At 41.1% G+C, this 27,503-nt stretch overlaps 1 protein-coding gene and 1 long non-coding RNA gene across 2 annotated transcripts in view; one reads left to right on the top strand and one right to left on the bottom strand.

The window, feature by feature from the left end:
• The first annotated feature begins 801 nt into the window (after nt 1–801).
• The window catches only part of LOC311123404, a 192,264-nt gene continuing 165,562 nt past the window's right edge, over nt 802–27,503 (top strand). The window contains exon 1 of the long non-coding RNA XR_014612581.1: nt 802–1,057. This is a non-coding gene — a long non-coding RNA (uncharacterized lncRNA). The remainder of the gene's footprint in view (nt 1,058–27,503) is intronic.
• Nucleotides 2,630–27,503, bottom strand: part of LOC311123386 (NACHT, LRR and PYD domains-containing protein 3-like) — a 44,711-nt gene continuing 19,837 nt past the window's right edge. The window contains exons 5-13 of the mRNA XM_084197656.1: nt 18,672–18,845; nt 15,354–15,527; nt 13,754–13,927; nt 10,432–10,605; nt 8,828–9,001; nt 7,212–7,385; nt 5,916–6,129; nt 4,002–4,044; nt 2,630–3,495 (exon numbers count right to left, since the gene is read on the bottom strand). Coding sequence (XP_084053782.1) covers nt 2,978–3,495; nt 4,002–4,044; nt 5,916–6,129; nt 7,212–7,385; nt 8,828–9,001; nt 10,432–10,605; nt 13,754–13,927; nt 15,354–15,527; nt 18,672–18,845 — 1,819 coding nt within the window. The 3' untranslated portion in view covers nt 2,630–2,977. The remainder of the gene's footprint in view (nt 3,496–4,001; nt 4,045–5,915; nt 6,130–7,211; nt 7,386–8,827; nt 9,002–10,431; nt 10,606–13,753; nt 13,928–15,353; nt 15,528–18,671; nt 18,846–27,503) is intronic.

Genomic DNA, 27,503 nt, shown 5'->3' on the forward strand with positions numbered 1-27,503 from the left:
TATTTGAGTAAAGACACGAACGACAAAAACAATAAACAAAGACGGCTAGTGAAGTCCACAGTTACAAAATCTGAATACGGAACAAAAACCCACAAAACCAAGGTGAAACCACACAGTTTAAATATGGCTCCCAATCAGAGATAACGAGCCGACAGCTGTCACTCGTTACCTCCGATTGGGAGTCACATGAATACAAACAAGGAAGACAACCCCCTAGACACCCCAACCAAACAGCACACAACAAAACGAACACACCCTATACCCAACCTAACCCACACAACACCCAACAATACAAACACACCCTGGTTCATAAACAACGTCCCGGAACCAGTGCGTGACAGTATGGAGTAAAAAGTACATTATTTTCTTTAGGAATGTAGTGAAGTGAAAGTAAAAGTTGTCAAAAATATAAATAGTAAAGTACAGATACTTTAAGTTGTCAAAAAAAGATACCCCAATAAACGACTTAAGTAGTACTTTAAAGTATTTTTACTTAAGTACTTTACACCACTGGTTAACGCTCTTTCTTAGCTAGCTCGACTATGCACTTGCCTCTGCTAGCAATACACTGTGCTAACATTAGCCTATACTGTACCCCAGAAAATAACAGTTTTAAGCAGTTGTAAAAACCCACTTCTTCCAGACAGAATAGTTTCTGTAGATTCAGACTTACTCATCACCAATCTGTTGTTATGTCTCGTGGGTTTCATAACCACGTCTGTATAACAATTCAATAATGATGAGACAGGAGACAGGAATCAGTTCAACCATTTATCTGGAACGTGATCATCTCAACACATACAAACCCCCATGATGCTCTGCAGCACAACCCCAATATACAACAAATACATGGATAAGTAAATGGACACTAAACAAAACTCATAGAGGAATTTAAATGTTCAGCTGTAGAAAGTAGGGCCATGGGATAGGGTCAGAAAGGTCAGTATGTTTGATAACTGGTTACAGAGGTGACATAACAAGCATAAGGTCCATTATAACACAGTGAAGTAGAGGTGGGAGCTAAAAGCAGACATGGACAGTGAGACGGTGTGAGGAGGTCAGGGGTGAAACACTAGATCAGGACATGTTAGAAATGTCAAGTGTGTGAGTGTGTGTGTCCAGTGTGTGTGTGTGAGTGTGTGTCAAGTGTGTGTGTGTGTGTTAAGTGTGTGTGGGTTCAGCGTGTGTGTGTCCAGTGTGTGTGTGTCCAGTGTGTGTGTGTGTGTGTGTGTGTGTCCAGTGTGTGTGTGTCTAGTGTGTGTGTGTCCAGTGTTTGTGTTCAGTGTGTGTGTGTGTTCAGTGTATGTATGTGTGTCCAGTGTGTGCGTGTGTGTGTGTGTGTGTCCAGTGTGTGTGTGTGTGTGTGTGTGTGTCCTGTGTGCATGTGTGTTCAATGTGTGTGTGTCAAGTATGTGTGTGTGTTCAGTGTCAGTGTGTGTGTGTGTGTTCAGTGTGTGTGTCCAGTGTGTGTGTGTGTTTGGCCCAGCGTCTTCCAGGGTAGGGCAGGGAATGGCCGGCAGGGATGTAGCTCAGTTGGTAGAGCGTGGCATTTGCAACGCCAGGGTTGTGGGTTCGATTCCAGTATGAAAAATAAATAAAAATGTATGCACTCACTAACTGTAAGTCGCTCTGGATAAGAGCGTCTGCTAAATGACGTAAATGTAAATGTAAATGAGGTGTGTGTGTGTCCAGTGTGTGTGTGTGTGTGTGTGTGTGTGTGTGTGTGTGTGTGTGTGTGTGTGTGTGTGTGTGTGTGTGTCCTGTGTGTGTGTCAGGTGTGTGTGTGTCCAGTGTGTGTGTGTCCAGTGTGTACGTGTGTGGGTCCAGTGTGAGTGTGTGTGTGTGTGTGTCCAGCGTATGTGTGTGTGTCCAGTGTGTGTGTCCAGTGTGTGTGTGTGTGTGTCCAGTGTGTGTGTGTGTCCAGTGTGTGTGTGTGTGTGTGTGTGTCCAGTGTGTGTGTGTGTGTGTGTGTGTGTCCTGTGTGTGTGTGTGTCCAGTGTGTGAGAGTGTGTGTGTGTGTGTGTGTGTCCAGTGTGTGTGTGTGTCCTGTGTGTGTGTGTGTGTCAGGTGTGTGTGTGTGTGTCCAGTGTGTGTGTGTCCTGTGTGTGTTTCCTGAGTGTGTGTGTGTGTGTGTGTCCAGTGTGTGTGTGTGTCCAGTGTGTGTGTGTCCTGTGTGTGTGTGTGTTTGTCCAGTGTGTGTGTGTGTGTGTGTGTCCAGTGTGTGTGTGTGTCCAGTGTGTGTGTGTGTCCTGTGTGTGTGAGTGTGTGTGTCCAGTGTGTGTGTGTGTGTCCTGTGTGTGTGTGTGTCCTGTGTGTGTGTGTGTTTGTCCAGTGTGTGTGTGTGTGTGTGTCCAGTGTGTGTGTCCAGTGTGTGTGTGTCCTCTGAGTGTGTGTGTGTGTGTCCAGTGTGTGTGTGTTCAGTGTGTGTGTGTGTGTGTGTCCAGTGTGTGTGTGTGTCCAGAGTGTGTGTGTCCAGTGTCCAGTGTGTGGGTGTGTTTGTCCAGTGTGTGTCCAGTGTGTGTGTGATCAATGTATGTGTGTCCTGTGTGTGTGTGTGTGTGTTTGTGTTCAGTGTGTTTGTTCAGTGTGTGTGTGTGTGTCCAGTGTGTGTGTGTGTCCAGTGTGTGTGTTTGTCAGTGTGTGTGTGTGTGTCCAGTGTGTGTGTGGGTGTGTTTGTCCAGTGTGTGTGATCAATGTATGTGTGTCCTGTGTGTGCGTGTGTGTGTGTGTCCAGTGTGTGTTTGTCCGGTGTGTGTGTGTTCAGTGTGTTTGTTCAGTGTGTGTGTTTGTGTGTACAGTGTGTGTGTATCAAGTGTGTTTGTGTGTCCAGTGTGTGTCAGTGTGTGTGTCCAGTGTGTGTGTGTGTCCAGTGTGTGTGTCCAGTGTGTCAGTGTGTGTGTGTGTGTGTGTGTGTGTGTGTGTGTGTGTGTGTGTGTGTCTAGTGTGTGTGTTTGTGTGTACAGTGTCCAGTGTGTATTTAACATAGGGACACCGAGTCCCAAACCCTAAACCCTGGATAGAGGGGCTCAGTGAATGTGGAGTGGAATGTGAACAGGTGGGTCAGTGTGTCAGAGGAGACTCTGTAGAAGGACAGAGTGCCGGCTGGCCAGTCCAGATACACTCCTACTCTGTGGGAGCTGGAGGAGGGGACGTCTATGGGAGTGGACTTATTATTGTGACAGGCAGAGTAACTGTTGCCTGAGCAGTCAAGACTCCAGGACTTGTCATTACCTCCAAGCCAACAGTCACTACCCCTTCCTCTCCTGCTGATTCCTTTATATGTAACTCCTATAACAGCCCCTCCACTCCACTCTACTTCCCAGTAACAGCGCCCAGTCAGACCCTCTCTACACAGCACCTGTCTATGGCCCTCAAATCTCTCTGGGTGATCAGGATACGGCTGCTCCTCTCTCCTCCATGTCACCTTTCTGTTCTCCTCAGACAGAGAGAGGAATCTGTTTACTGTGTTTAGGTCCAGTGTGAGATCACAGACATCTGATGGATGAAACCAGACACAATATTAGAAATCATCATCATTCACATTAGAATGTTAACTCACTTTTCACTAATTCATTTAATGTAGATGTTTCTAGGTATCAAAAGGAGAAGTTAAGGTAACTTGAGACTTGTTGAATGATCATATGTTATACTGTATGGTAATATAAAACACACTTTTTCCCATTAATTACACACACACACACATCCTGAACACACACACACTGGACACACACACACACACACACACACACATTTCTAACGTAACACGAACACGCAACACACACACACAGACATTAATTACATACACACACACACATCCTGAATACACATACACCCTGAACATACACACACACACACACACCTTCATGCATGCATTGTGCTTCTGTAGAACTATAGCTGATATTTAATATGACCAAGTAAGTAATGATGGTGGTCTTTGACTTTGACTTCACTTGAATTAAGACTTATTCTTAGTCATATTCTTCACAGCAGTCAACACTCACATTTTCTAAGTCCAGGTTTCATTGTGATCTCTACACCATGTTCCACACTGTAGCGGTAAGCAGAAAAACATACAGTCATTGAGGGATACACCTGAACTCACACACACACACACACACACACACACACACACACACACACACACACACACACACACACACACACAGTCAGCATATAACTTTGTACAAGCTGTGGTAAAAATGTTTGTATGTGTGTGTGTGTGTCTGTGTGTGTGTGTGTGTATCCAGTGTGCGTGTGTCCAGTGTGTGTGTGGTGTGTGTGTGTGTCTGTGTGTATTTGTGTGTGTGTTTCCTTTTTGTGTGTCTAGGACCAGTGTGTGTGTGTGTGTGTGTGTGTATCCAGTTTGTGTGTGTATGTGTGTCAAGTGTGTGTGTGTGTGTGTGTGTGTCCAGTGTGTGTGTGTGAGTCCAGTGTGTGTCCAGTGTGTTTGTGTCCAGTGTGTGTGTGTCCTGTGTGTGTGTGTAGCTGTGTGTGTGTTTGTCCAGTGTGCGTGTGTGTCCAGTGTGTGTGTGTGTGTGTGTGTGTGTCCATTGTGTGTGAGTGTGTGTGTGTGTCCAGTGTGTGTGTGTGGGTCCAGTGTGTGTGTGTGTGTGTGTGTCTGTGTGTGTGTGTGTGTTTCCTTTTTTTGTGTCTGGGACCAGTGTGTGTGTGTGTGTGTGTGTGTCCAGTTTGTGTGTGTATGTGTGTCAAGTGTGTGTGTGTGTCCAGTGTGTGTGTGTATGTGTGTGTGTCCAGTGTGTGTCCAGTGTGTGTGTCCAGTGTGTCTGTGTGTCCTGTGTGTGTGTGTAGGTGTGTGTGTTTGTCCTGTGTGCGTGTGTGTCCAGTGTGTGTGTGTGTGTGTGTGTGTGTGCCCAGTGTGTGTGTGTGTCCAGTCTGTGTGTGTGTCCAGTCTGTGTGTGTGTCCAGTGCGTGTGTCTAGTGTGTGTGAGTGTGTGTGTGTGTGTCTAGTGTGTGTGTGTGTGGGTCCAGTGTGTGTGTGTGTCTGTGTGTGTGTGTGGGTCTAGTGTGTGAGTGTGTGTGTGTGTCCAGTGTGTGTGTTTGTGTGTGTCCACTGTCTGTGTGTGTGTGTATTTGTGTGTGTGTTTCCTTTTTGTGTGTCTGGGACCAGTGTGTGTGTGTGTATGTGTGTCAAGTGTGTGTGTGTCCAGTGTGTGTGTGTGTGTGTGTCCTTTGTGTGTATGTGTCCAGTGTGTGTGTGCGTGTCCAGTTTGTGTGTGTGTGTCCAGTGTGTATGTGTGTGTCCAGTGTGTGTCCAGTGTGTTTGTGTGTGTGTCCAGTGTGTGTGTGTCCTGTGTGTGTGTGTAGGTGTGTGTGTGTTTGTCCAGTGTGCATTTGTGTCCAGTGTGTGTGTGCGTGTGTGTGTGTGCCCAGTGTGTGTGTGTGTCCAGTGTGTGTAGGTGTGTGTCCTCTGTGTGTGTGTCCACTCTGTGTGTGTGTCCAGTGTGTGTGTGTGTGTGTCTGTCCAGTGTGTGTCCAGTGTGTATGTGTGTGTCCAGTGTGTGTGTGTGTCCAGTGTGTGTGTGTGAGTCCAGTGTGTGTCCAGTGTGTTTGTGTGTCCATTGTGTGTGTGTGTGTGTGTGTCCAGTTTGTGGTTTGTCCAGTGTGTGGACACACACTGGACACACACACACACACACTGGACCCACAAACACACACACACACACTCACGCACTCGACACACACATACACACACACACACACACACACACACACACACACACACACACACTCACACTAACACTAACACACACACTGGACACACACACACGCACTGGACACACACACACACACTGGACTCACACACACACACACAAACACACACACACACACAGTCTTTATATAACTTAGTCCATGTGGTGGTCAGAATGTTTGTCTTAACTAGCCTGATAACTCCAACATGTCTGATATGAACATTGACATAAACCCTCTACATACTTGAGTTTCTCCAGTCTGCAGTGTGGATCCTCCAGTCCAGCAGAGAGCAGTCTGACTCCTGAGTCTCCTGGGTGATTGTAGCTCAGGTCCAGCTCTCTCAGGTGTGAGGGGTTTGACTTCAGAGCTGAGACCAGAGAAGCACAGCCTTCCTCTGTGACTAGACAGCCTGACAGCCTGCAAAGAGTCAAATCATATTAAAACCACACTGCTATTCTTTGGTGATGAAAATAGTGGCAGTATATTTTTTTCACCGTTTAGAAATGAAAGTACTTTATGTATCTATTCCCCCTATTTAAAAAAGTCATAAGTATTCTGACCATTTGACATATAGTGTATTAAAGTTGTCAAAAGTTGAGTATTTGGTTGTGAACTCATTGGTTGCATTTGCAGTTTGTTTTGGTTGTGTTTTGGGTTATGTTTTGTCCAATAGTAACTGAATGATGGATGATGACTGGAGTAATTTTCTGTCTAAGTGAATAGATAACATGTTTCTAAACACTACTAAATTAATCCTGATGATGACATGATTAAGAAAAATCATGAATGAATCATGAATAATAATGAGTGAGAAAGTTACAGAGGCTACAACAAAACATGCTAACCTCTCACCATCACAAATAACAGAGGGGGTATGATCCTTGTTCCTCTGTAACTTTCTCATTCATCATCATTCACAATTCATTCATGATTATTCATAATCATGGTAGCATCCACATGAATGTAGAAGTGTTCAGAAACATCTTCTATTCTTACTGACAATACAAGTGAAGTGACTCCAAAATGACAGGACATTATTCACCATTCAGTTTCTATTGGGAAAAACATCATCCAAAACACAACCAAGACAAACTGCAAATGTATTCAACAAGTTTGTAGAATCACAAGCTTGATGTAATCACTGCAGGAAAGGAATATGGGACCAAATACTAAACTTATGACTACTTTAATACAATATAAGTGAATATGTCCAAATAATTAAGACCTTTTCAAATGGGAGAACTAGATACATAAAGTGCTTTCATTTCTAAACAGTAACACAGATATGTATGAATAACCTCAAATAAAAGGTGACATTATATACTGTCACCTAATATGAAACATTCTATCTCAAATCCAAAAGGCTGGAGCAAAGCACCAAATGTAAAACTGTAAGCTTCACTGTCCAAACACATATGGTGTGGACTATGTGTGCCTGGTAAACACATGTGGATCTGGTGAACAGTTATCACTTGTTGACCAACTACAGGAATACTGACCTCAGAGTCTCCAGTTTACAGTGGGGATTCCCCAGTCCAGCAGAGAGCAGCTTCACTCCTGAATCCTTCAGGTCATTGTTACTCAGATCCAGCTCTCTCAGGTGTGAGGGGTTTGACTTCAGAGCTGAGACCAGAGAAGCACAGCCTTCCTCTGTGACTAGACAGCCTGACAGCCTGCAAAGAGTCAAATCATATTAAAACCAAACTGCTATTCTTTGGTGGTGAAAATAGTGGCAGTATATTTTTTCTATATTTGCAGATACATCAGTGTCCTGAAACCTGCCATATCTATTCATAAATTAATGTATAATTATTAGAAATTATCATAATATTGCTTGTAGAGAGAAACATGTATAGTACAACTATTTGAGTAGACTGACCAGAGCAGTTTAAAAAGCAGTATCAGTCAAAAGACAGACAGTGAGGTATCAGATTTAGATTGTATTGAGTATACAGTCCACACCATATATATTTTCACAGTGAAGCTAACATTTTAAATGTGGCTCTGTACTCCAGCATTTTGGATTTGAGATCAAATGTTTCATATGAGGTGACAGTATATAATGTCACCTTTTATTTGAGGGTATTTTAATACATATCTGTTTCACCGTTTAGAAATGAAAGCACTTTATGTATCTAGTCCCCCTATTTGAAGAAATCATAAGTATTCTGACCAATTCACTTATAGTGTATTAAAGTAGTCAAAAGTTGAGTATTTGGTTGTAAACTCGTTGGTTGCATTTGCAGTTTGTTTTGGTTGTGTTTTGGGTTATGTTTTGCCCAATAGTAACTGAATGGTGGATGATGACTGGAGTAATTTTCTGTCTAAGTGAGTAGATAACATGTTTCTAAACACTACTAAATTAATCCTGATGATGCCATGATTAAGAAAAAATATTTAATGAATCATGAATAATAATGAGTGAGAAAGTTACAGAGGCTACAACAAAACATGCTAACCTCTCACCATTACCAATAACAGAGGGGGTATGATCCTTGTTCCTCTGTAACTTTCTCATTCATCATCATTCACGATTCATTCATGATTATTCATAATCATAGTAGCATCCACATGAATGTAGAAGTGTTCAGAAACATCTTCTATTCTTACTGACAATACAAGTGAAGTGATTCCAAAATGACAGGACATTATTCACCATTCAGTTTCTATTGGGAAAAACATAATCCAAAACACAACTAAAACAAACTGCAAATGCATTCAACACGTTTGTAGAATCACAAGCTTGGTGTAATCACTGCAGGTAAGGAATATGGGACCAAATACTAAACTTATGACTACTTTAATACAATATAAGTGAATATGTCCAAATTATTACGACTTTTTCAAATGGAAGAACTAGACACATAAAGTGCTTTCATATCTAAACAGTAACACAGATATGTATGAAAATACCCTCAAATAAAAGGTGACATTCTGTACTGTTGCCTAATATGAAACATTCTATCTCAAATCCAAAATGCTGGAGCATAGCACCAAATTTAAAACTGTAAGCTTCACTGTCCAAACACATATGGTGTGGACTATGTGTGCCTGGTAAACACATGTGGATCTGGTGAACAGTTATCACTTGTTGACCAACTACAGGAATACTGACCTCAGAGTCTCCAGTTTACAGTGGGGATTCCCCAGTTCAGCAGAGAGCAGCTTCACTCCTGAATCCTTCAGGTCATTGTTACTCAGATCCAGCTCTCTCAGGTGTGAGGGGTTTGACTTCAGAGCTGAGACCAGAGAAGCACAGCCTTCCTCTGTGACTAGACAGCCTGACAGCCTGCAAAGAGTCAAATCATATTAAAACCACACTGCTATTCTTTGGTGGTGAAAAATGTGGCAGTATATTATTTAAACATTTTCAGATATATCAGTGTCCTGAAACCTGCCATATATATATCATTATTAGAAAAAATCATAATATTGTGTGTAGAGAGAAAAATGTATAGTACGAATATTTGAGTAGACTGACCAGAGCAGTTTAAAAAGCAGTATCAGTCAAAAGACAGACAGTGAGGTATCAGATTTAGATTGTATTGAGTATACAGTCCACACCATATCTATTTTGACAGTGAAGCTAACATTTTAAATGTGGCTCTATACTCCAACATTTTGGATTTGAGATCAAATGTTTCGTATGAGGTGACAGTATTTAATGTCGCCTTTTTTTTTTTAGGGTATTTTCATACATATCTGTTTCACCATTTAGAAATGAAAGGACTTCATGTATCTAGTCCCCCTATTTGAAAAAGTCATAAGTATTCTGACCAATTCACTTATAGTGTATTAAAGTAGTCAAAAGTTTAGTATTTGGTCCCAAACTTGTTTGTTTGCATTTGCAGTTTGTTTTGGTTGTGTTTTGGGTTATGTTTTGCCCGATAGTAACTGAATGGTGGATGATGACTGGAGTAATTTTCTGTCTAAGTGAGTAGATAACATGTTTCTAAACACTACTAAATTAATCCTGATGATGACATGATTAAGAAAAATCATGAATGAATCATGAATAATAATGAGTGAGAAAGTTACAGAGGCTACAACAAAACATGCTAACCTCTCACCATTACCAATAACAGAGGGGGTTTGATCCTTGTTCCTCTGTAACTTTCTCATTCATCATTATTCACGATTCATTCATGATTATTCATAATCATAGTAGCATCCACATGAATGAAGAAGTGTTCAGAAACATCTTCCATTCTTACTGACAATACAAGTGAAGTGACTCCAAAATGACAGGACATTATTCACCATTCAGTTTCTATTGGGAAAAACATAATCCAAAACACAACCAAGACAAACTGCAAATGCATTCAACAAGTTTGTAGAATCACAAGCTTGATGTAATCACTGCAGGTAAGGAATATGGGACCAAATACTAAACGTATGACTACTTTAATACAATATAAGTGAATATGTCCAAATTATTATGACTTTTTCAAATGGAAGAACTAGATACATCAAGTGTTTTCATTTCTAAACAGTAACACAGATATGTATGAAAATACTCTCAAATAAAAGGTGACATTATATGCTGTCACCTAATATGAAACATTCTATCTCAAATCCAAAATGATGGAGCATAGCACCAAATGTAAAACTGTAAGCTTCACTGTCCAAACACATATGGTGTGGACTATGTGTGCCTGGTAAACACATGTGGATCTGGTGAACAGTTATCACTTGTTGACCAACTACAGGAATACTGACCTCAGAGTCTCCAGTTTACAGTGTGGATCCCCCAGTACAGCAGAGAGCAGTCTGAATCCTGAGTCTCCTGGGTGATTGTAGCTCAGGTCCAGCTCTCTCAGGTGTGAGGGGTTTGACTTCAGAGCTGAGACCAGAGAAGCACAGCCTCCGTCTGTGACTAGACAGCCTGACAGCCTGCGAGAATAAAATCCTATTAAAATCACACTGCTATATGTTTGTTCAACATTTTCAGATACATCAGAGTCCTGAAACCTGGAATATCTATTCATATATGTATATACAGTTGAAGTCGGAAGTTTACATACACCTTAACCAAATACATTCAAACTCAGTTTTTCATCATTCCTGACATTTAATCGTAGTAAAGATTCCCTGTCTTAGGTCAGTTAGGATCACCACTTTATTTTAAGAATGTGAAATGTCAGAATAATAGTAGAGAGAATGATTTATTTCAGCTTTTATTTCTTTCATCACATTCCCAGTGGGTCAGAAGTTTATATACACTCAATTAGTATTTGGTAGCATTGCCTTTAAATTGTTTAACTTGGGTCAAACGTTTCGGGTAGCCATCCACAAGCTTCCCACAATAATTTGGGTGAATTTTGGCCCATTCCTCCTGACAGAGCTGGTGTAACTGAGTCAGGTTTGTAAGCCTCCTTGCTCGCACACGCTTTTTCAGTACTGCCCACACATTTTCTATAGGATTGAGGTCAGGGCTTTGTGATGGCCACTCCAATACCTTGACTTTGTTGTCCTTAAGCCTTTTTGCCACAACTTTGGAAGTATGCTTGGGGTCATTGTCCATTTGGAAGACCCATTTGCGACCAAGCTTTAACTTCCTGACTAATGTCTTGAGATGTTGCTTCAATAAATCCACATAATATTTTCCTTCCTCATGATGCCATCTATTTTGTGAAGTGCACCAGGCCCTCCTGCAGCAAAGCACCCCCACAGCATGATGCTGCCACCCCCGTGCTTCATGGTTGGGATGGTGTTCTTCGGCTTGCAAGCATCCCCCTTTTTCCTCCAAACATAACGATGGTCATTATGGCCAAACAGTTATATTTTTGTTTCATCAGACCAGAGGACATTTCTCAAAAAAGTACGATATTTGTCCCAATGTGCAGTTGCAAACCGTAGTTTAGCTTTTTTATGGAGGTTTTGGAGCAGTGGCTTCTTCCTTGCTGAGCAGCCTTTCAGGTTATGTCGATATAGGACTCGTTTTACTGTGGATATAGATACATTTATACCTGTTTATATAGGCCTCCTGTACCTCAGTTGGTAGAGCATGGCGCTTGCAACGCCAGGGTTGTGGGTTCGATTCCCACGGGGGGCCAGTATGAAAAATGTATGCACTCACTAACTGTAAGTCGCTCTGGATAAGAGCGTCTGCTAAAATGTAAATATAGGACTTGTTTTACTGTGGAAATAGATACTTTTGTACCTGTTTCCTCCAGCATCTTCACAAGGTCCTTTGCTGTTGTTCTGGGATTGATTTGCACTTTTCGCACCAAAGTACGTTAATCTCTAGGGGACAGAACACATCTCCTTCCTGAGCAGTATGACGGCAGCGTGGTCCCATGGTGTTAATACTTGCGTACTATTGTTTGTACAGATGAACGTGGTACCTTCAGGCGTTTGGAAATTGCTCCCAAGGATGAACCAGACTTGTGGAGGTCTACAATTCTATTTCTGAGGTCTTTGCTGATTTCTTTTGATTTTCCCATGATGTCAAGCAAAGAGGCACTGAGGTTGAAGGTAGGCCTTGAAATACATCCACAGGTACACCTCCAATTGACTCAAATGATGTCAATTAGCCTATCAGAAGCTTCTAAAGCCATGACATCATTTTCTGGAATTTTCCAAGCTGTTTAAAGGCACATTCAACTTAGTGTATGTCAACTTCTGACCCACTGGAATTGTGATGAAGTGAATTATAAGTGAAATAATCTGTCTGTAAACAATTGTTGGAAAAATTACTTGTGTCATGCACAAAGTAGATGTCCTAACCGACTTGCCAACACTATAGTTTGTTAACAAGAAATTGGTGGAGTGGTTGAAAAACAAGTTTTAATGACTCCAACCTAAGTGTATGTTAACTTCCGACTTCAACTGTATACTCTACCAGTCAAAAGTTTGAACACACCTACTCATTCAAATGTATTTTTTACATTTAAAACTAATTTTTACATTGTAGAAGAAAGAGACTTGCTTTGGCCAAGAAACATGAGCAATGGACATTAGACCGGTGGAAATCTGTCCTTTGGTCTGATGGGTCCAAATTTGAGATTTTTGGTTCCAACCGCCGTGTCTTTGTGAGACGCAGAGTAGGTGAACGGATGATCTCTGCATGTGTAGTTCCCACCGTAAAGCATGGAGGAGGAGGTGTTATGGTGTGGGGGTGCTTTGCTGGTGACACTGTCTGTGAATTATTTAGAATTCCAGGCACACTTAACCAGCATGGCTACCACAGCATTCTGCAGCGATACGCCATCCCATCTGGTTTGCGCTTAGTGGGACTATCATTTGTTTTTCAACAGGACAATGACCCAACACACCTCCAGGCTGTGTAAGGGCTATCTGACCAAGGAGAGTGATGGAGTGCTGCATCAGATGACCTGGCCTCCACAATCACCCAACCTCAACCCAATTGAGATGGTTTGGGATGAGTTGGAACGCAGAGTGAAGGAAAAGCAGCCAACAAGTGCTCAGCATATGTGGGAACTCCTTCAAGACCGTTGGAAAAGCATTCCAGGTGAAGCTGGTTGAGAGAATGCCAAGAGTGTGCAAAGCTGTCATCAAGGCAAAGGGTGGCTAGTTGAAGAATCTCAAATATAAAACATATTTTAATTTGTTTAACACTTCTTTGGTTACTACATGATTCCATATGTGTTATTTCAAAGTTTTGATGTCTTCACTGTTATTCTACAATGTAAAAAATAGTAAAAATAAAGAAAAACCCTTGAAAGAGTATGTGTGTCCAAACGTTTGATTGGTACTGTATATAAATGAATGAATGTATAATCATTAACAGTAGATAACATGTTTCTAAACACTACTAAATTAATCATTGCATGTGTGTGTGTCTCCAGTGTGTGTGTGTATGTGTGTGTGTCCAGTGTGTGTTTGTGTGTGTGTCCAGTGTGTGTGTGTGTGTGTGTTGTCCAATGAGTGTGTGTCCAGTGTGTGTGTTTGTGTGTGTGTCTAGTGTGTGTGTGTCCAGTGTGTGTGTGTGTATAGTGTGGGTGTCCTGTGTGTGTGTGTGTGTGTCCAGTGTGTGTCCAGAGTGTGTGTGTTCATTGAGTGATACAGGAATACTGACCTCAGAGTCTCCAGTTTACAGTGGGGATTCCCCAGTCCAGCAGAGAGCAGCTTCACTCCTGAATCCTTCAGGTCATTGTTACTCAGATCCAGCTCTCTCAGGTGTGAGGGGTTTGACTTCAGAGCTGAGACCAGAGAAGCACAGCCTTCCTCTGTGACTAGACAGCCTGACAGCCTGCAAAGAGTCAAATCATATTAAAATCACACTGCTATTCTTTGGTGGTGAAAAATGTGGCAGTATATTATTTAAACATTTTCAGATATATCAGTGTCCTGAAACCTGCCATATATATATCATTATTAGAAAAAATCATAATATTGTGTGTAGAGAGAAAAATGTATAGTACGAATATTTGAGTAGACTGACCAGAGCAGTTTAAAAAGCAGTATCAGTCAAAAGACAGACAGTGAGGTATCAGATTTAGATTGTATTGAGTATACAGTCCACACCATATCTATTTTGACAGTGAAGCTAACATTTTAAATGTGGCTCTATACTCCAACATTTTGGATTTGAGATCAAATGTTTCATATGAGCTGACAGTATTTAATGTCGCCTTTTTTTTTAGGGTATTTTCATACATATCTGTTTCACCATTTAGAAATGAAAGCACTTTATGTATCTAGTCCCCCTATTTGAAAAAGTCATAAGTATTCTGACCAATTCACTTATAGTCTATTAAAGTAGTCAAAAGTTTAGTATTTGGTCCCAAACTTGTTTGTTTGCATTTGCAGTTTGTTTTGGTTGTGTTTTGGGTTATGTTTTGCCCGATAGTAACTGAATGGTGGATGATGACTGGAGTAATTTTCTGTCTAAGTGAGTAGATAACATTTCTAAACACTACTGAATGAATCCTGATGATGCCATGATGAAGAAAAATCATGAATGAATCATGAATAATAATGAGTGAGAAAGTTACAGAGGCTACAACAAAACATGCTAACCTCTCACCATTACCAATAACAGAGGGGGTATGATCCTTGTTCCTCTGTAACTTTCTCATTCATCATTATTCACGATTCATTCATGATTATTCATAATCATGGTAGCATCCACATGAATGTAGAAGTGTTCAGAAACATCTTCTATTCTTACTGAAAATACAAGTGAAGTGACTCCAAAATGACAGGACATTATTCACCATTCAGTTTCTATTGGGAAAAACATCATCCAAAACACAACCAAGACAAACTGCAAATGCATTCAACAAGTTTATAGAATCACAAGCTTGATGTAATCACTGCAGGTAAGGAATATGGGACCAGATACTAAACTTATGACTACTTTAATACAATATAAGTGAATATGTCCAAATTATTATGACTTTTTCAAATGGAAGAACGAGATACATCAAGTGTTTTCATTTCTAAACAGTAACACAGATATGTATGAAAATACTCTCAAATAAAAGGTGACATTATATGCTGTCACCTAATACGAAACATTCTATCTCAAATCCAAAATGATGGAGCATAGCACCAAATGTAAAACTGTAAGCTTCACTGTCCAAACACATATGGTGTGGACTATGTGTGTCTGGTAAACACATGTGGATCTGGTGAACAGTTATCACTTGTTGACCAACTACAGGAATACTGACCTCAGAGTCTCCAGTTTACAGTGTGGATCCCCCAGTACAGCAGAGAGCAGTCTGAATCCTGAGTCTCCTGGGTGATTGTAGCTCAGATCCAGCTCTCTCAGGTGTGAGGGGTTTGACTTCAGAGCTGAGACCAGAGAAGCACAGCCTCCGTCTGTGACTAGACAGCCTGACAGCCTGCGAGAATAAAATCCTATTAAAATCACACTGCTATATGTTTGTTCAACATTTTCAGATACATCAGAGTCCTGAAACCTGGAATATCTATTCATATATGTATATACAGTTGAAGTCGGAAGTTTACATACACCTTAACCAAATACATTCAAACTCAGTTTTTCATCATTCCTGACATTTAATCGTAGTAAAGATTCCCTGTCTTAGGTCAGTTAGGATCACCACTTTATTTTAAGAATGTGAAATGTCAGAATAATAGTAGAGAGAATGATTTATTTCAGCTTTTATTTCTTTCATCACATTCCCAGTGGGTCAGAAGTTTATATACACTCAATTAGTATTTGGTAGCATTGCCTTTAAATTGTTTAACTTGGGTCAAACGTTTCGGGTAGCCATCCACAAGCTTCCCACAATAATTTGGGTGAATTTTGGCCCATTCCTCCTGACAGAGCTGGTGTAACTGAGTCAGGTTTGTAAGCCTCCTTGCTCGCACACGCTTTTTCAGTACTGCCCACACATTTTCTATAGGATTGAGGTCAGGGCTTTGTGATGGCCACTCCAATACCTTGACTTTGTTGTCCTTAAGCCTTTTTGCCACAACTTTGGAAGTATGCTTGGGGTCATTTTCCATTTGGAAGACCCATTTGCGACCAAGCTTTAACTTCCTGACTGATGTCTTGAGATGTTGCTTCAATATATCCACATAATATTTTCCTTCCTCATGATGCCATCTATTTTGTGAAGTGCACCAGGCCCTCCTGCAGCAAAGCACCCCCACAGCATGATGCTGCCACCCCCGTGCTTCATGGTTGGGATGGTGTTCTTCGGCTTGCAAGCATCCCCCTTTTTCCTCCAAACATAACGATGGTCATTATGGCCAAACAGTTATATTTTTGTTTCATCAGACCAGAGGACATTTCTCAAAAAAGTACGATATTTGTCCCAATGTGCAGTTGCAAACCGTAGTTTAGCTTTTTTATGGAGGTTTTGGAGCAGTGGCTTCTTCCTTGCTGAGCAGCCTTTCAGGTTATGTCGATATAGGACTCGTTTTACTGTGGATATAGATACATTTATACCTGTTTATATAGGCCTCCTGTACCTCAGTTGGTAGAGCATGGCGCTTGCAACGCCAGGGTTGTGGGTTCGATTCCCACGGGGGGCCAGTATGAAAAATGTATGCACTCACTAACTGTAAGTCGCTCTGGATAAGAGCGTCTGCTAAAATGTAAATATAGGACTTGTTTTACTGTGGAAATAGATACTTTTGTACCTGTTTCCTCCAGCATCTTCACAAGGTCCTTTGCTGTTGTTCTGGGATTGATTTGCACTTTTCGCACCAAAGTACGTTAATCTCTAGGGGACAGAACACATCTCCTTCCTGAGCAGTATGACGGCAGCGTGGTCCCATGGTGTTAATACTTGCGTACTATTGTTTGTACAGATGAACGTGGTACCTTCAGGCGTTTGGAAATTGCTCCCAAGGATGAACCAGACTTGTGGAGGTCTACAATTCTATTTCTGAGGTCTTTGCTGATTTCTTTTGATTTTCCCATGATGTCAAGCAAAGAGGCACTGAGGTTGAAGGTAGGCCTTGAAATACATCCACAGGTACACCTCCAATTGACTCAAATGATGTCAATTAGCCTATCAGAAGCTTCTAAAGCCATGACATCATTTTCTGGAATTTTCCAAGCTGTTTAAAGGCACAGTCAACTTAGTGTATGTCAACTTCTGACCCACTGGAATTGTGATGAAGTGAATTATAAGTGAAATAATCTGTCTGTAAACAATTGTTGGAAAAATTACTTGTGTCATGCACAAAGTAGATGTCCTAACCGACTTGCCAACACTATAGTTTGTTAACAAGAAATTGGTGGAGTGGTTGAAAAACAAGTTTTAATGACTCCAACCTAAGTGTATGTTAACTTCCGACTTCAACTGTATACTCTACCAGTCAAAAGTTTGAACACACCTACTCATTCAAATGTATTTTTTACATTTAAAACTAATTTTTACATTGTAGAAGAAAGAGACTTGCTTTGGCCAAGAAACATGAGCAATGGACATTAGACCGGTGGAAATCTGTCCTTTGGTCTGATGGGTCCAAATTTGAGATTTTTGGTTCCAACCGCCGTGTCTTTGTGAGACGCAGAGTAGGTGAACGGATGATCTCTGCATGTGTAGTTCCCACCGTAAAGCATGGAGGAGGAGGTGTTATGGTGTGGGGGTGCTTTGCTGGTGACACTGTCTGTGAATTATTTAGAATTCAAGGCACACTTAACCAGCATGGCTACCACAGCATTCTGCAGCGATACGCCATCTCATCTGGTTTGCGCTTAGTGGGACTATCATTTGTTTTTCAACAGGACAATGACCCAACACACCTCCAGGCTGTGTAAGGGCTATCTGACCAAGGATAGTGATGGAGTGCTGCATCAGATGACCTGGCCTCCACAATCACCCAACCTCAACCCAATTGAGATGGTTTGGGATGAGTTGGAACGCAGAGTGAAGGAAAAGCAGCCAACAAGTGCTCAGCATATGTGGGAACTCCTTCAAGACCGTTGGAAAAGCATTCCAGGTGAAGCTGGTTGAGAGAATGCCAAGAGTGTGCAAAGCTGTCATCAAGGCAAAGGGTGGCTAGTTGAAGAATCTCAAATATAAAACATATTTTAATTTGTTTAACACTTCTTTGGTTACTACATGATTCCATATGTGTTATTTCAAAGTTTTGATGTCTTCACTGTTATTCTACAATGTAAAAAATAGTAAAAATAAAGAAAAACCCTTGAAAGAGTATGTGTGTCCAAACGTTTGATTGGTACTGTATATAAATGAATGAATGTATAATTATTAACAGTAGATAACATGTTTCTAAACACTACTAAATTAATCATTGCATGTGTGTGTGTCTCCAGTGTGTGTGTGTATGTGTGTGTGTCCAGTGTGTGTTTGTGTGTGTGTCCAGTGTGTGTGTGTGTGTGTTGTCCAATGAGTGTGTTTCCAGTGTGTGTGTTTGTGTGTGTGTCTAGTGTGTGTGTGTCCAGTGTGTGTGTGTGTATAGTGTGGGTGTCCTGTGTGTGTGTGTGTGTCCAGTGTGTGTCCAGAGTGTGTGTGTTCATTGAGTGATACAGGAATACTGACCTCAGAGTCTCCAGTTTACAGTGGGGATTCCCCAGGACAGCAGAGAGCAGCTTCACTCCTGAATCCTTCAGGTCATTGTTACTCAGATCCAGCTCTCTCAGGTGTGAGGGGTTTGACTTCAGAGCTGAGACCAGAGAAGCACAGCCTTCCTCTGTGACTAGACAGCCTGACAGCCTGCAAAGAGTCAAATCATATTAAAATCACACTGCTATTCTTTGGTGGTGAAAAATGTGGCAGTATATTATTTAAACATTTTCAGATATATCAGTGTCCTGAAACCTGCCATATATATATCATTATTAGAAAAAATCATAATATTGTGTGTAGAGAGAAAAATGTATAGTACGAATATTTGAGTAGACTGACCAGAGCAGTTTAAAAAGCAGTATCAGTCAAAAGACAGACAGTGAGGTATCAGATTTAGATTGTATTGAGTATACAGTCCACACCATATCTATTTTGACAGTGAAGCTAACATTTTAAATGTGGCTCTATACTCCAGCATTTTGGATTTCAGATCAAATGTTTCATATGAGGTGACAGTATATAATGTCACCTTTTATTTGAGGGTATTTTCATACATATCTGTTTCAACATTTAGAAATGAAAGCACTTTATGTATCTAGTCCCCCTATTTGAAGAATTCATAAGTATTCTGACAAATTCACTTATAGTGTATTAAAGTAGTCAAAAGTTCAGTATTTGGTCCCAAACTCGTTGGTTGCATTTGCAGTTTGTTTTGGGTTATGTTTTGCCCGATAGTAACTGAATGGTGGATGATGACTAGATTCATCTTCTGTCTAAGTGAGTAGATAACATGTTTCTAAACACTACTAAATGAATCCTAGTGTGTGTGAGTGTGTGTGTGTGTCCAGTTTGTGTGTGTGTCCAGTGTGTGTGTGTGTCCAGTGTGTAAGTGTTTCCAGTGTATGTGTGTGTGTGTGTGTGTGTGTCCTGTGTGTGTGTCCAGCGTGTGTGAGTCAAGTGTGTGTTGGTGTGTCCAGTGTGTGTGTGTGTCCAGTGTGTATGTGTGTGTGTGTCCAGTGTGTGGGTCCAGTGTGTGTGTGTGTGTCCAGTCTGTGTGTGTGTGCATGTGTGTGTGTGTGTGTTCTGTGTGTGTACTGATACACGTGCACACACAGAACACAAACACACACATACACACACACACACACACACACACACACACACACACACACAGTCTTTATATAACTTAGTCCAAGTGGTGGTCAGAATGTTTGTCTTAACTAGCCTGATAACTCCAACATGTCTGATATGAACATTGACATCAACCCTCTACATACTTGAGTTTCTCCAGTCTGCAGTGTGGATCCTCCAGTCCAGCAGAGAGCAGTCTGACTCCTGAGTCTCCTGGGTGATTGTAGCTCAGATCCAGCTCTCTCAGGTGTGAGGGGTTTGACTTCAGAGCTGAGACCAGAGAAGCACAGCCTTCCTCTGTGACTAGACAGTGTGACAGCCTGCAAAGAGTCAAATCATATTAAAACCACACTGCTATTCGTTGGTGGTGAAAATAGTGGCAGTATATTTTTTCAACATATTCAGATACATCAGAGTCCTGAAACCTGCCATATCTATTCATAAATGAATGTATCATTATTAGAAATTATCATAATATTGTGTGTAGACAGAAACATGTATAGTACAAATATTTGAGTAGACTGACTAGAGCAGTTTAAAAAGCAGTATCAGTCAAAAGACAGACAGTGAGGTATCAGATTTAGATTGTATTGAGTATACAGTCCACACCATATATATTTTGACAGTGAAGCTAACATTTTAAATGTGGCTCTATACTCCAGCATTTTGGATTTCAGATCAAATGTTTCATATGAGGTGACAGTATATAATGTCACCTTTTATTTGAGGGTATTTTCATACATATCTGTTTCAACATTTAGAAATGAAAGCACTTTATGTATCTAGTCCCCCTATTTGAAGAATTCATAAGTATTCTGATCAATTCACTTATAGTGCATTAAAGTAGTCAAAAGTTCAGTATTTGGTCCCAAACTCGTTGGTTGCATTTGCAGTTTGTTTTGGGTTATGTTTTGCCCGATAGTAACTAAATGGTGGATGATGACTAGATTCATCTTCTGTCTAAGTGAGTAGATAACATGTTTCTAAACACTACTAAATGAATCCTAGTGTGTGTGAGTGTGTGTGTGTGTCCAGTTTGTGTGTGTGTCCAGTGTGTGTGTGTGTCCAGTGTGTAAGTGTTTCCAGTGTATGTGTGTGTGTGTGTGTGTGTCCTGTGTGTGTGTCCAGCGTGTGTGTGTGTCCAGTGTGTATGTGTGTGTGTGTCCAGTGTGTGGGTCCAGTGTGTGTGTGTGTGTCCAGTCTGTGTGTGTGTGCATGTGTGTGTTCTCTGTGTGTACTGATACACGTGCACACACAGAACACAAACACACACATACACACACACACACACACACACACACACACACACACACACACACACAGTCTTTATATAACTTAGTCCAAGTGGTGGTCAGAATGTTTGTCTTAACTAGCCTGATAACTCCAACATGTCTGATATGAACATTGACATAAACCCTCGACATACTTGAGTTTCTCCAGTCTGCAGTGTGGATCCTCCAGTCCAGCAGAGAGCAGTCTGACTCCTGAGTTTCCTGGGTGATTGTAGCTCAGGTCCAGCTCTCTCAGGTGTGAGGGGTTTGACTTCAGAGCTGAGACCAGAGCAACACAGCCTTCCTCTGTGACTAGACAGCCTGACAGCCTGCAAAGAGTCAAATCATATTAAAACCACACTGCTATTCGTTGGTGGTGAAAATAGTGGCAGTATATTTTTTCAACATATTCAGATACATCAGAGTCCTGAAACCTGCCATATCTATTCATAAATGAATGTATCATTATTAGAAATTATCATAATATTGTGTGTAGAGAGAAAAATGTATAGTACAAATATTTGAGTAGACTGACCAGAGCAGTTTAAAAAGCAGTATCAGTCAAAAGACAGACAGTGAGGTATCAGATTTAGATTGTATTGAGTATACAGTCCACACCATATCTATTTTGACAGTTAAGCTAACATTTGAAATGTGGCTCTGTACTCCAACATTTTGGATTTTAAAACAAATGTTTCATATGAGGTGACAGTATATAATGTCACCTTTTATTTGAGGGTATTTTCATACATATCTCTTTCACCATTTAGAAAAATAAATGCACTTTATGTATCTAGTCCCCCTATTTGAAGAAGTCATAAGTATTCTGACCAATTCACTTATTGTGTTTTAAAGTAGTCAAATGTTTAGTATTTGGTCCCATATTCCTTGCCGACAATAATGACCACAACGAGGTGAACAGAGAGTGCATTATAAATACATTTGAATGAATGTTAGGTTTATGGTTATTATGGCAAAAAAACAGTATGGGTTTATAGCTCTATTGCGCCTCCCTGTGGCCGTCTTTGGGTACTACATAACTCATTCATGACACTTGCTAGGCTCATAATCTGAGGTAGCAACTGCATCAGATCTACAAATCCATTAGCTAGACCACCCGATTAGACAACAATCACCCCATTATACCCATTTGGTTTGCAACTCAGTGAACCTGCGCAGCATTCGCTCAATTTGATGCCTATGAACGAATATTTAGATGCATATCAAATTACCCAGCAGTCATTTAGAAACAACAAGTCGTCAAATAAATTGTTATTTCTTAATTAAAAAATGTCTTCTGGCTGTTTAAATCGGCCACATCTTGAAAAAGTGGACAGGGACATGCATTTTGTTTAGATTGTACACTTCTTTCTTAAAACAAATATGGTTAACCATGACCAGAAAATGTTTAATGTTTGATGGCTATTCGCCAGCCATCGCCTCATAACCTGTGTCTCACCTCACTATTGGTGACCACAACGTGTAATCAGGTGAACAGTGTGCGCGCTCACCAAGTAGCTGTAACCTTGTTAATAATAAATTACCTGAGGTAAACCTACAGGGTTAACGCTCACCAAGTAGCCGTAACCTTGTTAATAATAAGTTACCTGAGGTAAACCTACAGGGTTAACGCTCACCAAGTAGCCGTAACCTTGTTAATAATAAGTTACCTGAGGTAAACCTACAGTGTTAACGCTCACCAAGTAGCCGTAACCTTGTTAATAATAAGTTACCTGAGGTAAACCTACAGGGTAAACGCAGGCAGGTCTCATTGATAACAATAGTGAAGCTGGCATTGTGACGCAGAACAATGGGCTGGGAATAGAACGTTCTGAAGGCGAGTCGGTGTCACGGAGCTCAATAGAACTAATAGGAGCTGGTAGGGTGAAAAATGTCCGAACATAAGGCCTGTTTTTTCGCGATTACTTCATAACCAGGGACAGAAGGTAATATTATGAAACTGGGCTCCATGGCGGATGCAATGAACTAGTTTTTCTCAGAAAAAAAGCATTAAAAAAATTATATTCAAACGTTTGGTCCTTGGACACAGAGGGCTTAAACACTAAAGTTACCGTCCATCTAGATAAGAGAGGAGAACCGCACAGAGGGAGCGTAGGAAGCCAGCATCCGTCAACGAGAGAGGGAGAAGCCCTCCACGGTATTTAACAGGTGGAAGAAACAACCAGGGAGCTCCATCGGTCCACAAGAAATGCAGGCAGCCGGTGATGATGTAGTGGTAGCTAGGATAACTAGGATGCTGCTGGTAGAGTAGCTAGCTTAGCTAGCTGTACCGACTAGCTTGGCTAACTAGCAGGTCGTTCGTCTGTCCCTCGAGGATGATGACGAATCCGGTGAACCACACAAGATGAAACAAGGATAGCGAGTGAAAAGGATCTGGCTACACTCATACTGTCACTGACCATTACGCAAAAAAGCAAATTGAACAATAAACTTCGGTGTCTCAACACTGTAACGAACTCCGTCGTTGTTCCCCAAGATCACCTCAGCCCACTCTGCGCGTAACTGGACGATATGCTTGGCGCCAAACCGTACGTGGTCGCGGACAGTTCTGTACGGGTACGCGGACAGTTCCAGAACACGGACATGAGCAGAGCCACACAATAAACTAAACCCAGTCTTTACAGTGGCTTACATTAGTAATATTCATTTATTAAATTATGTAAAGCAAACATTCTAAGTTTTTTTATAACAATATTTTGAGATCTGGGCCCATATCCACAAAGTGTCTCAGAGTAGAAAATTGGTCGGATAAGTGCTGAGAATTAAGACATTTTACACTTATGGGTATAAATTCCACACCATATCTATTTTGACAGTGAAGATAACATTTTAAATTTGGCTCTATACTCCAGCAGTTTGGATTTGAGATCAAATGTTTCATATTAGGTGACAGGATATAATTGCATCTTTTATTTGAGGGTATGTTCATACATATCTGTTTCACCGTTTAGAAATGAAAGCACTTTATGTGTCTAGTCCCACTATTTGAAGAAGTTATAAGTATTCTGACCAATTCACTTATAGTGTATTAAAGTAGTCAAAAGTATAGTATTTGGTCCCAAACTCGTTGGTTGCATTTGCAGTTCGTTTTGGTTGTGTTTTGGATTATGTTTTGCCCAACAGTAACTGAATGGTGGATGATGACTGAAGTAATTTTCTGTCTAAGTGAGTAGATAACATGTTTCTAAACACAACTAAATTAATCCTGATGATGCGTTGATTAAGAAAGATCATGAATTAATCATGAATAATAATGAGTGAGAGAGTTACAGAGGCTACAACAAAACATGCTAACCTCTCACCATTACCAATAACAGAGGGGGTATGATCGTTGTGCCTCTGTAACTTTCTCATTCATCATCATTCACGATTCATTCATGATTATTCATAATCATAGTAGCATCCACATGAATGTAGAAGTGTTCAGAAACATCTTCTATTCTTACTGACAATACAAGTGAAGTGACTCCAAAATGACAGGACATTATTCATCATTCAGTTTCTATTAGGAAAAACATATAATCTAAAACACAACCAAGACAAACTGCAAATGTATTCAACAAGTTTGTAGAATCACAAGCTTGATGTAATCACTGTGGGTAAGGAATATGTGACCAAATACTAAACGTATGACTACTTTAATCCAATATAAGTGAATATGTCCGAATTATTACGACATATACAAATGGGAGAAGTAGATACATAAAGTGCTTTCATTTCTAAACAGTAACACAGATATGTATGAAAATATCCTCAAATAAAAGGTGACATTCTGTACTGTTGCCTAATATGAAACATTATATCTCAAATCCAAAATGATGGAGCATAGCACCAAATTTAAAACTGTAAGCTTCACTGTCCAAACACATATGGTGTGGACTATGTGCTCCTGGTAAACACATGTGGATCTGGTGAACAGTTATCACTTGTTGACCAACTACAGGACTACTCAGGGATGTAGTAGAGCATGGCGTTTGCAACGCCAGGGTTGTGGGTTCGATTCCCACGGGGGGCCAGTATGAAAAATAAAATAAAAATATGTATGCACTCAGTAACTGTAAGTCGCTCTGGATAAGAGCGTCTGCTAAATGACTAAAATGTAAATGTAAATTAATACTGACCTCAGAGTCTCCAGTTTACAGTGGGGATTCCCCAGTACAGCAGAGAGCAGTCTGACTCCTGAGTCTCCTGGGTGATTGTAGCTCAGGTCCAGCTCTCTCAGGTGTGAGGGGTTTGAACTCAGAGCTGAGACCAGAGCAACACAGCCTTCCTCTGTGACTAGACAGCCTGGCAGCCTGCAAAGAGTCAAATCATATTAAAACCACACTGCTATTCTTTGGTGGTGAATATAGTGGCAGTATATTTTTTCTACATATTAAGATATATCAGTGTCCTGAAACCTGCCATATCTATTCATAAATGAATGTATCATTATTAGAAATGACAAATTATCAAAGTATTGCTTGTAGATAGAAAGATGTATAGTACAAATATTTGAGTAGACTGACCAGACCAGTTTAAAAAGCAGTATCAGTCAAAAGACAGACAGTGAGGTATCAGATTTAGATTGTATTGAGTATACAGTCCACACCATATCTATTTTGACAGTGAAGATAACATTTTAATTGTGGCTCTATACATTTAGGATTTGAGATCAAATGTTTCGTATGAGGTGACAGTATATATTGTCACCTTTTATTTGAGGGTATTTTCATACATATCTGTTTCGTCATTTAGAAATGAAAGCACTTTATGTATCTAGTCCCCCTATTTGAAGAATTCATAAGTATTCTGACCAATTCACTTATAGTTTATTAAAGTAGCCAAAAGTTTAGTATTTGGTCCCAAACTCTTTGGTTGCATTTGCAGTTAGTTTTGGTTGTGTTTTGGGTTATGTTTTGTCCAATAGTAACTGAATGGTGGATGATGACTAGATTCATCTTCAATCTAAGTGAGTAGATAACATGTTTCTAAACACTACTAAATTAATCTTAATAATGCCATGATTAAGAACAATTAAGAATGAATCATGAATAATAATGAGTGAGAAAGTTATAGAGGCTACATCAAAACTGTCACGAATTCTGCCGAGACTGCTCCTCCTCCTTGCTCGGGCAGGCTTCGGCGTTCGTCGTCCCCGGAGTACTAGCTGCCACCGTTGAATGTTTCGATGTGCGTTTGGTTTGGTCTGTCTGTTACACCTGTGTCCGTTTGAGTCTGATTATGTGCCCTATAAGTTTCCTGTGTTGCTTTCGTTAGTTTGTGTGTTATTGTCCGCCTGTCCGTTGGTGTCGCCTGTGCAGTACTCTGGACTTTGTTTATTGTGACGCACTGTGTTGCGTTGTCGCTCGCCTCCTTGTTTGAGGCCCTTTATTTTTTGTACTGTTTATACAGTTAGTAAAGTCTTATTTGACTCAGCCTATGCGTCCTGCGTCTGACACCTCAACCGCATCCACATCAACACTGACAGAATAACACACCACCTTGGAGTCAGCAGGAGCAGCGGCGGCACCCAAGTCGCTGGAGGAACGGATCAGCGATCAAGACACCATGATCCGGCAACTTGGGGCCGCCATGAACGAGGTGTCCAACACTCTACGCCGTTTGGTCACCGGAGAGGTGCCCACACCTTCGCACACCTTACCATCACCATCGGCCAGTCCTCCTCTCCCAGCACCGGAACCCAGCGGCATTCGGCTCTCGCTCCCGAGGGCATATGATGGTACCGTAGCCGGGTGTCAGGGGTTCCTCCTGCAGGTGGAACTCTACCTGGCCACCATCCACCCGGCGCCCTCGGGATACGAGAGCGTCTCCGCCCTCATCTCCTGTCTCTCCGGCAAGGCGGTGGAGTGGGCCAACGCCGAATGGAGGGGAATAGACGCCGCCACCATCACCTACGCGGAGTTCTCCCGCCGCTTCAGGGCAGTGTTCGATCATCCACCTGAGGGGAAGGCGGCGGGGTGGAATGAGAGGGCCCTCATCGACCACTATCGATGCAGCCTACGAGAGGACGTTCGTCGTGAGCTGGCCTGCAGGGACACCAACCTATCCTTCGACCAGTTGGTGGACATTTCCATCCGTCTTGACACCCTTTTTTTTTATTTTTTTTTATTTCACCTTTATTTAACCAGGTAAACCAGTTGAGAACAGGTTCTCATTTACAACTGTGACCTGGCCAAGACAAAGCAAAGTAGTGCAACAAAAAACAACACAGAGTTACATATGGGGTAAAAAAAAAAAAAAAAAAAAAACATAAAGTCAGAGATACAACAGAAAATATATATACAGTGTGTGCAAATGTAGCAAGTTATGGAGGTAAGGCAATAAATAGGCTGTAGTGCAGAATAATTACAATAGTATTAACACTGGAATGCTAGATGTG

The sequence above is a fragment of the Coregonus lavaretus genome (assembly GCF_964263955.1).
Source record: "Coregonus lavaretus genome assembly, contig: HAP1_SCAFFOLD_241, whole genome shotgun sequence".
In the NCBI taxonomy this organism is placed as follows: domain Eukaryota; kingdom Metazoa; phylum Chordata; class Actinopteri; order Salmoniformes; family Salmonidae; genus Coregonus; species Coregonus lavaretus.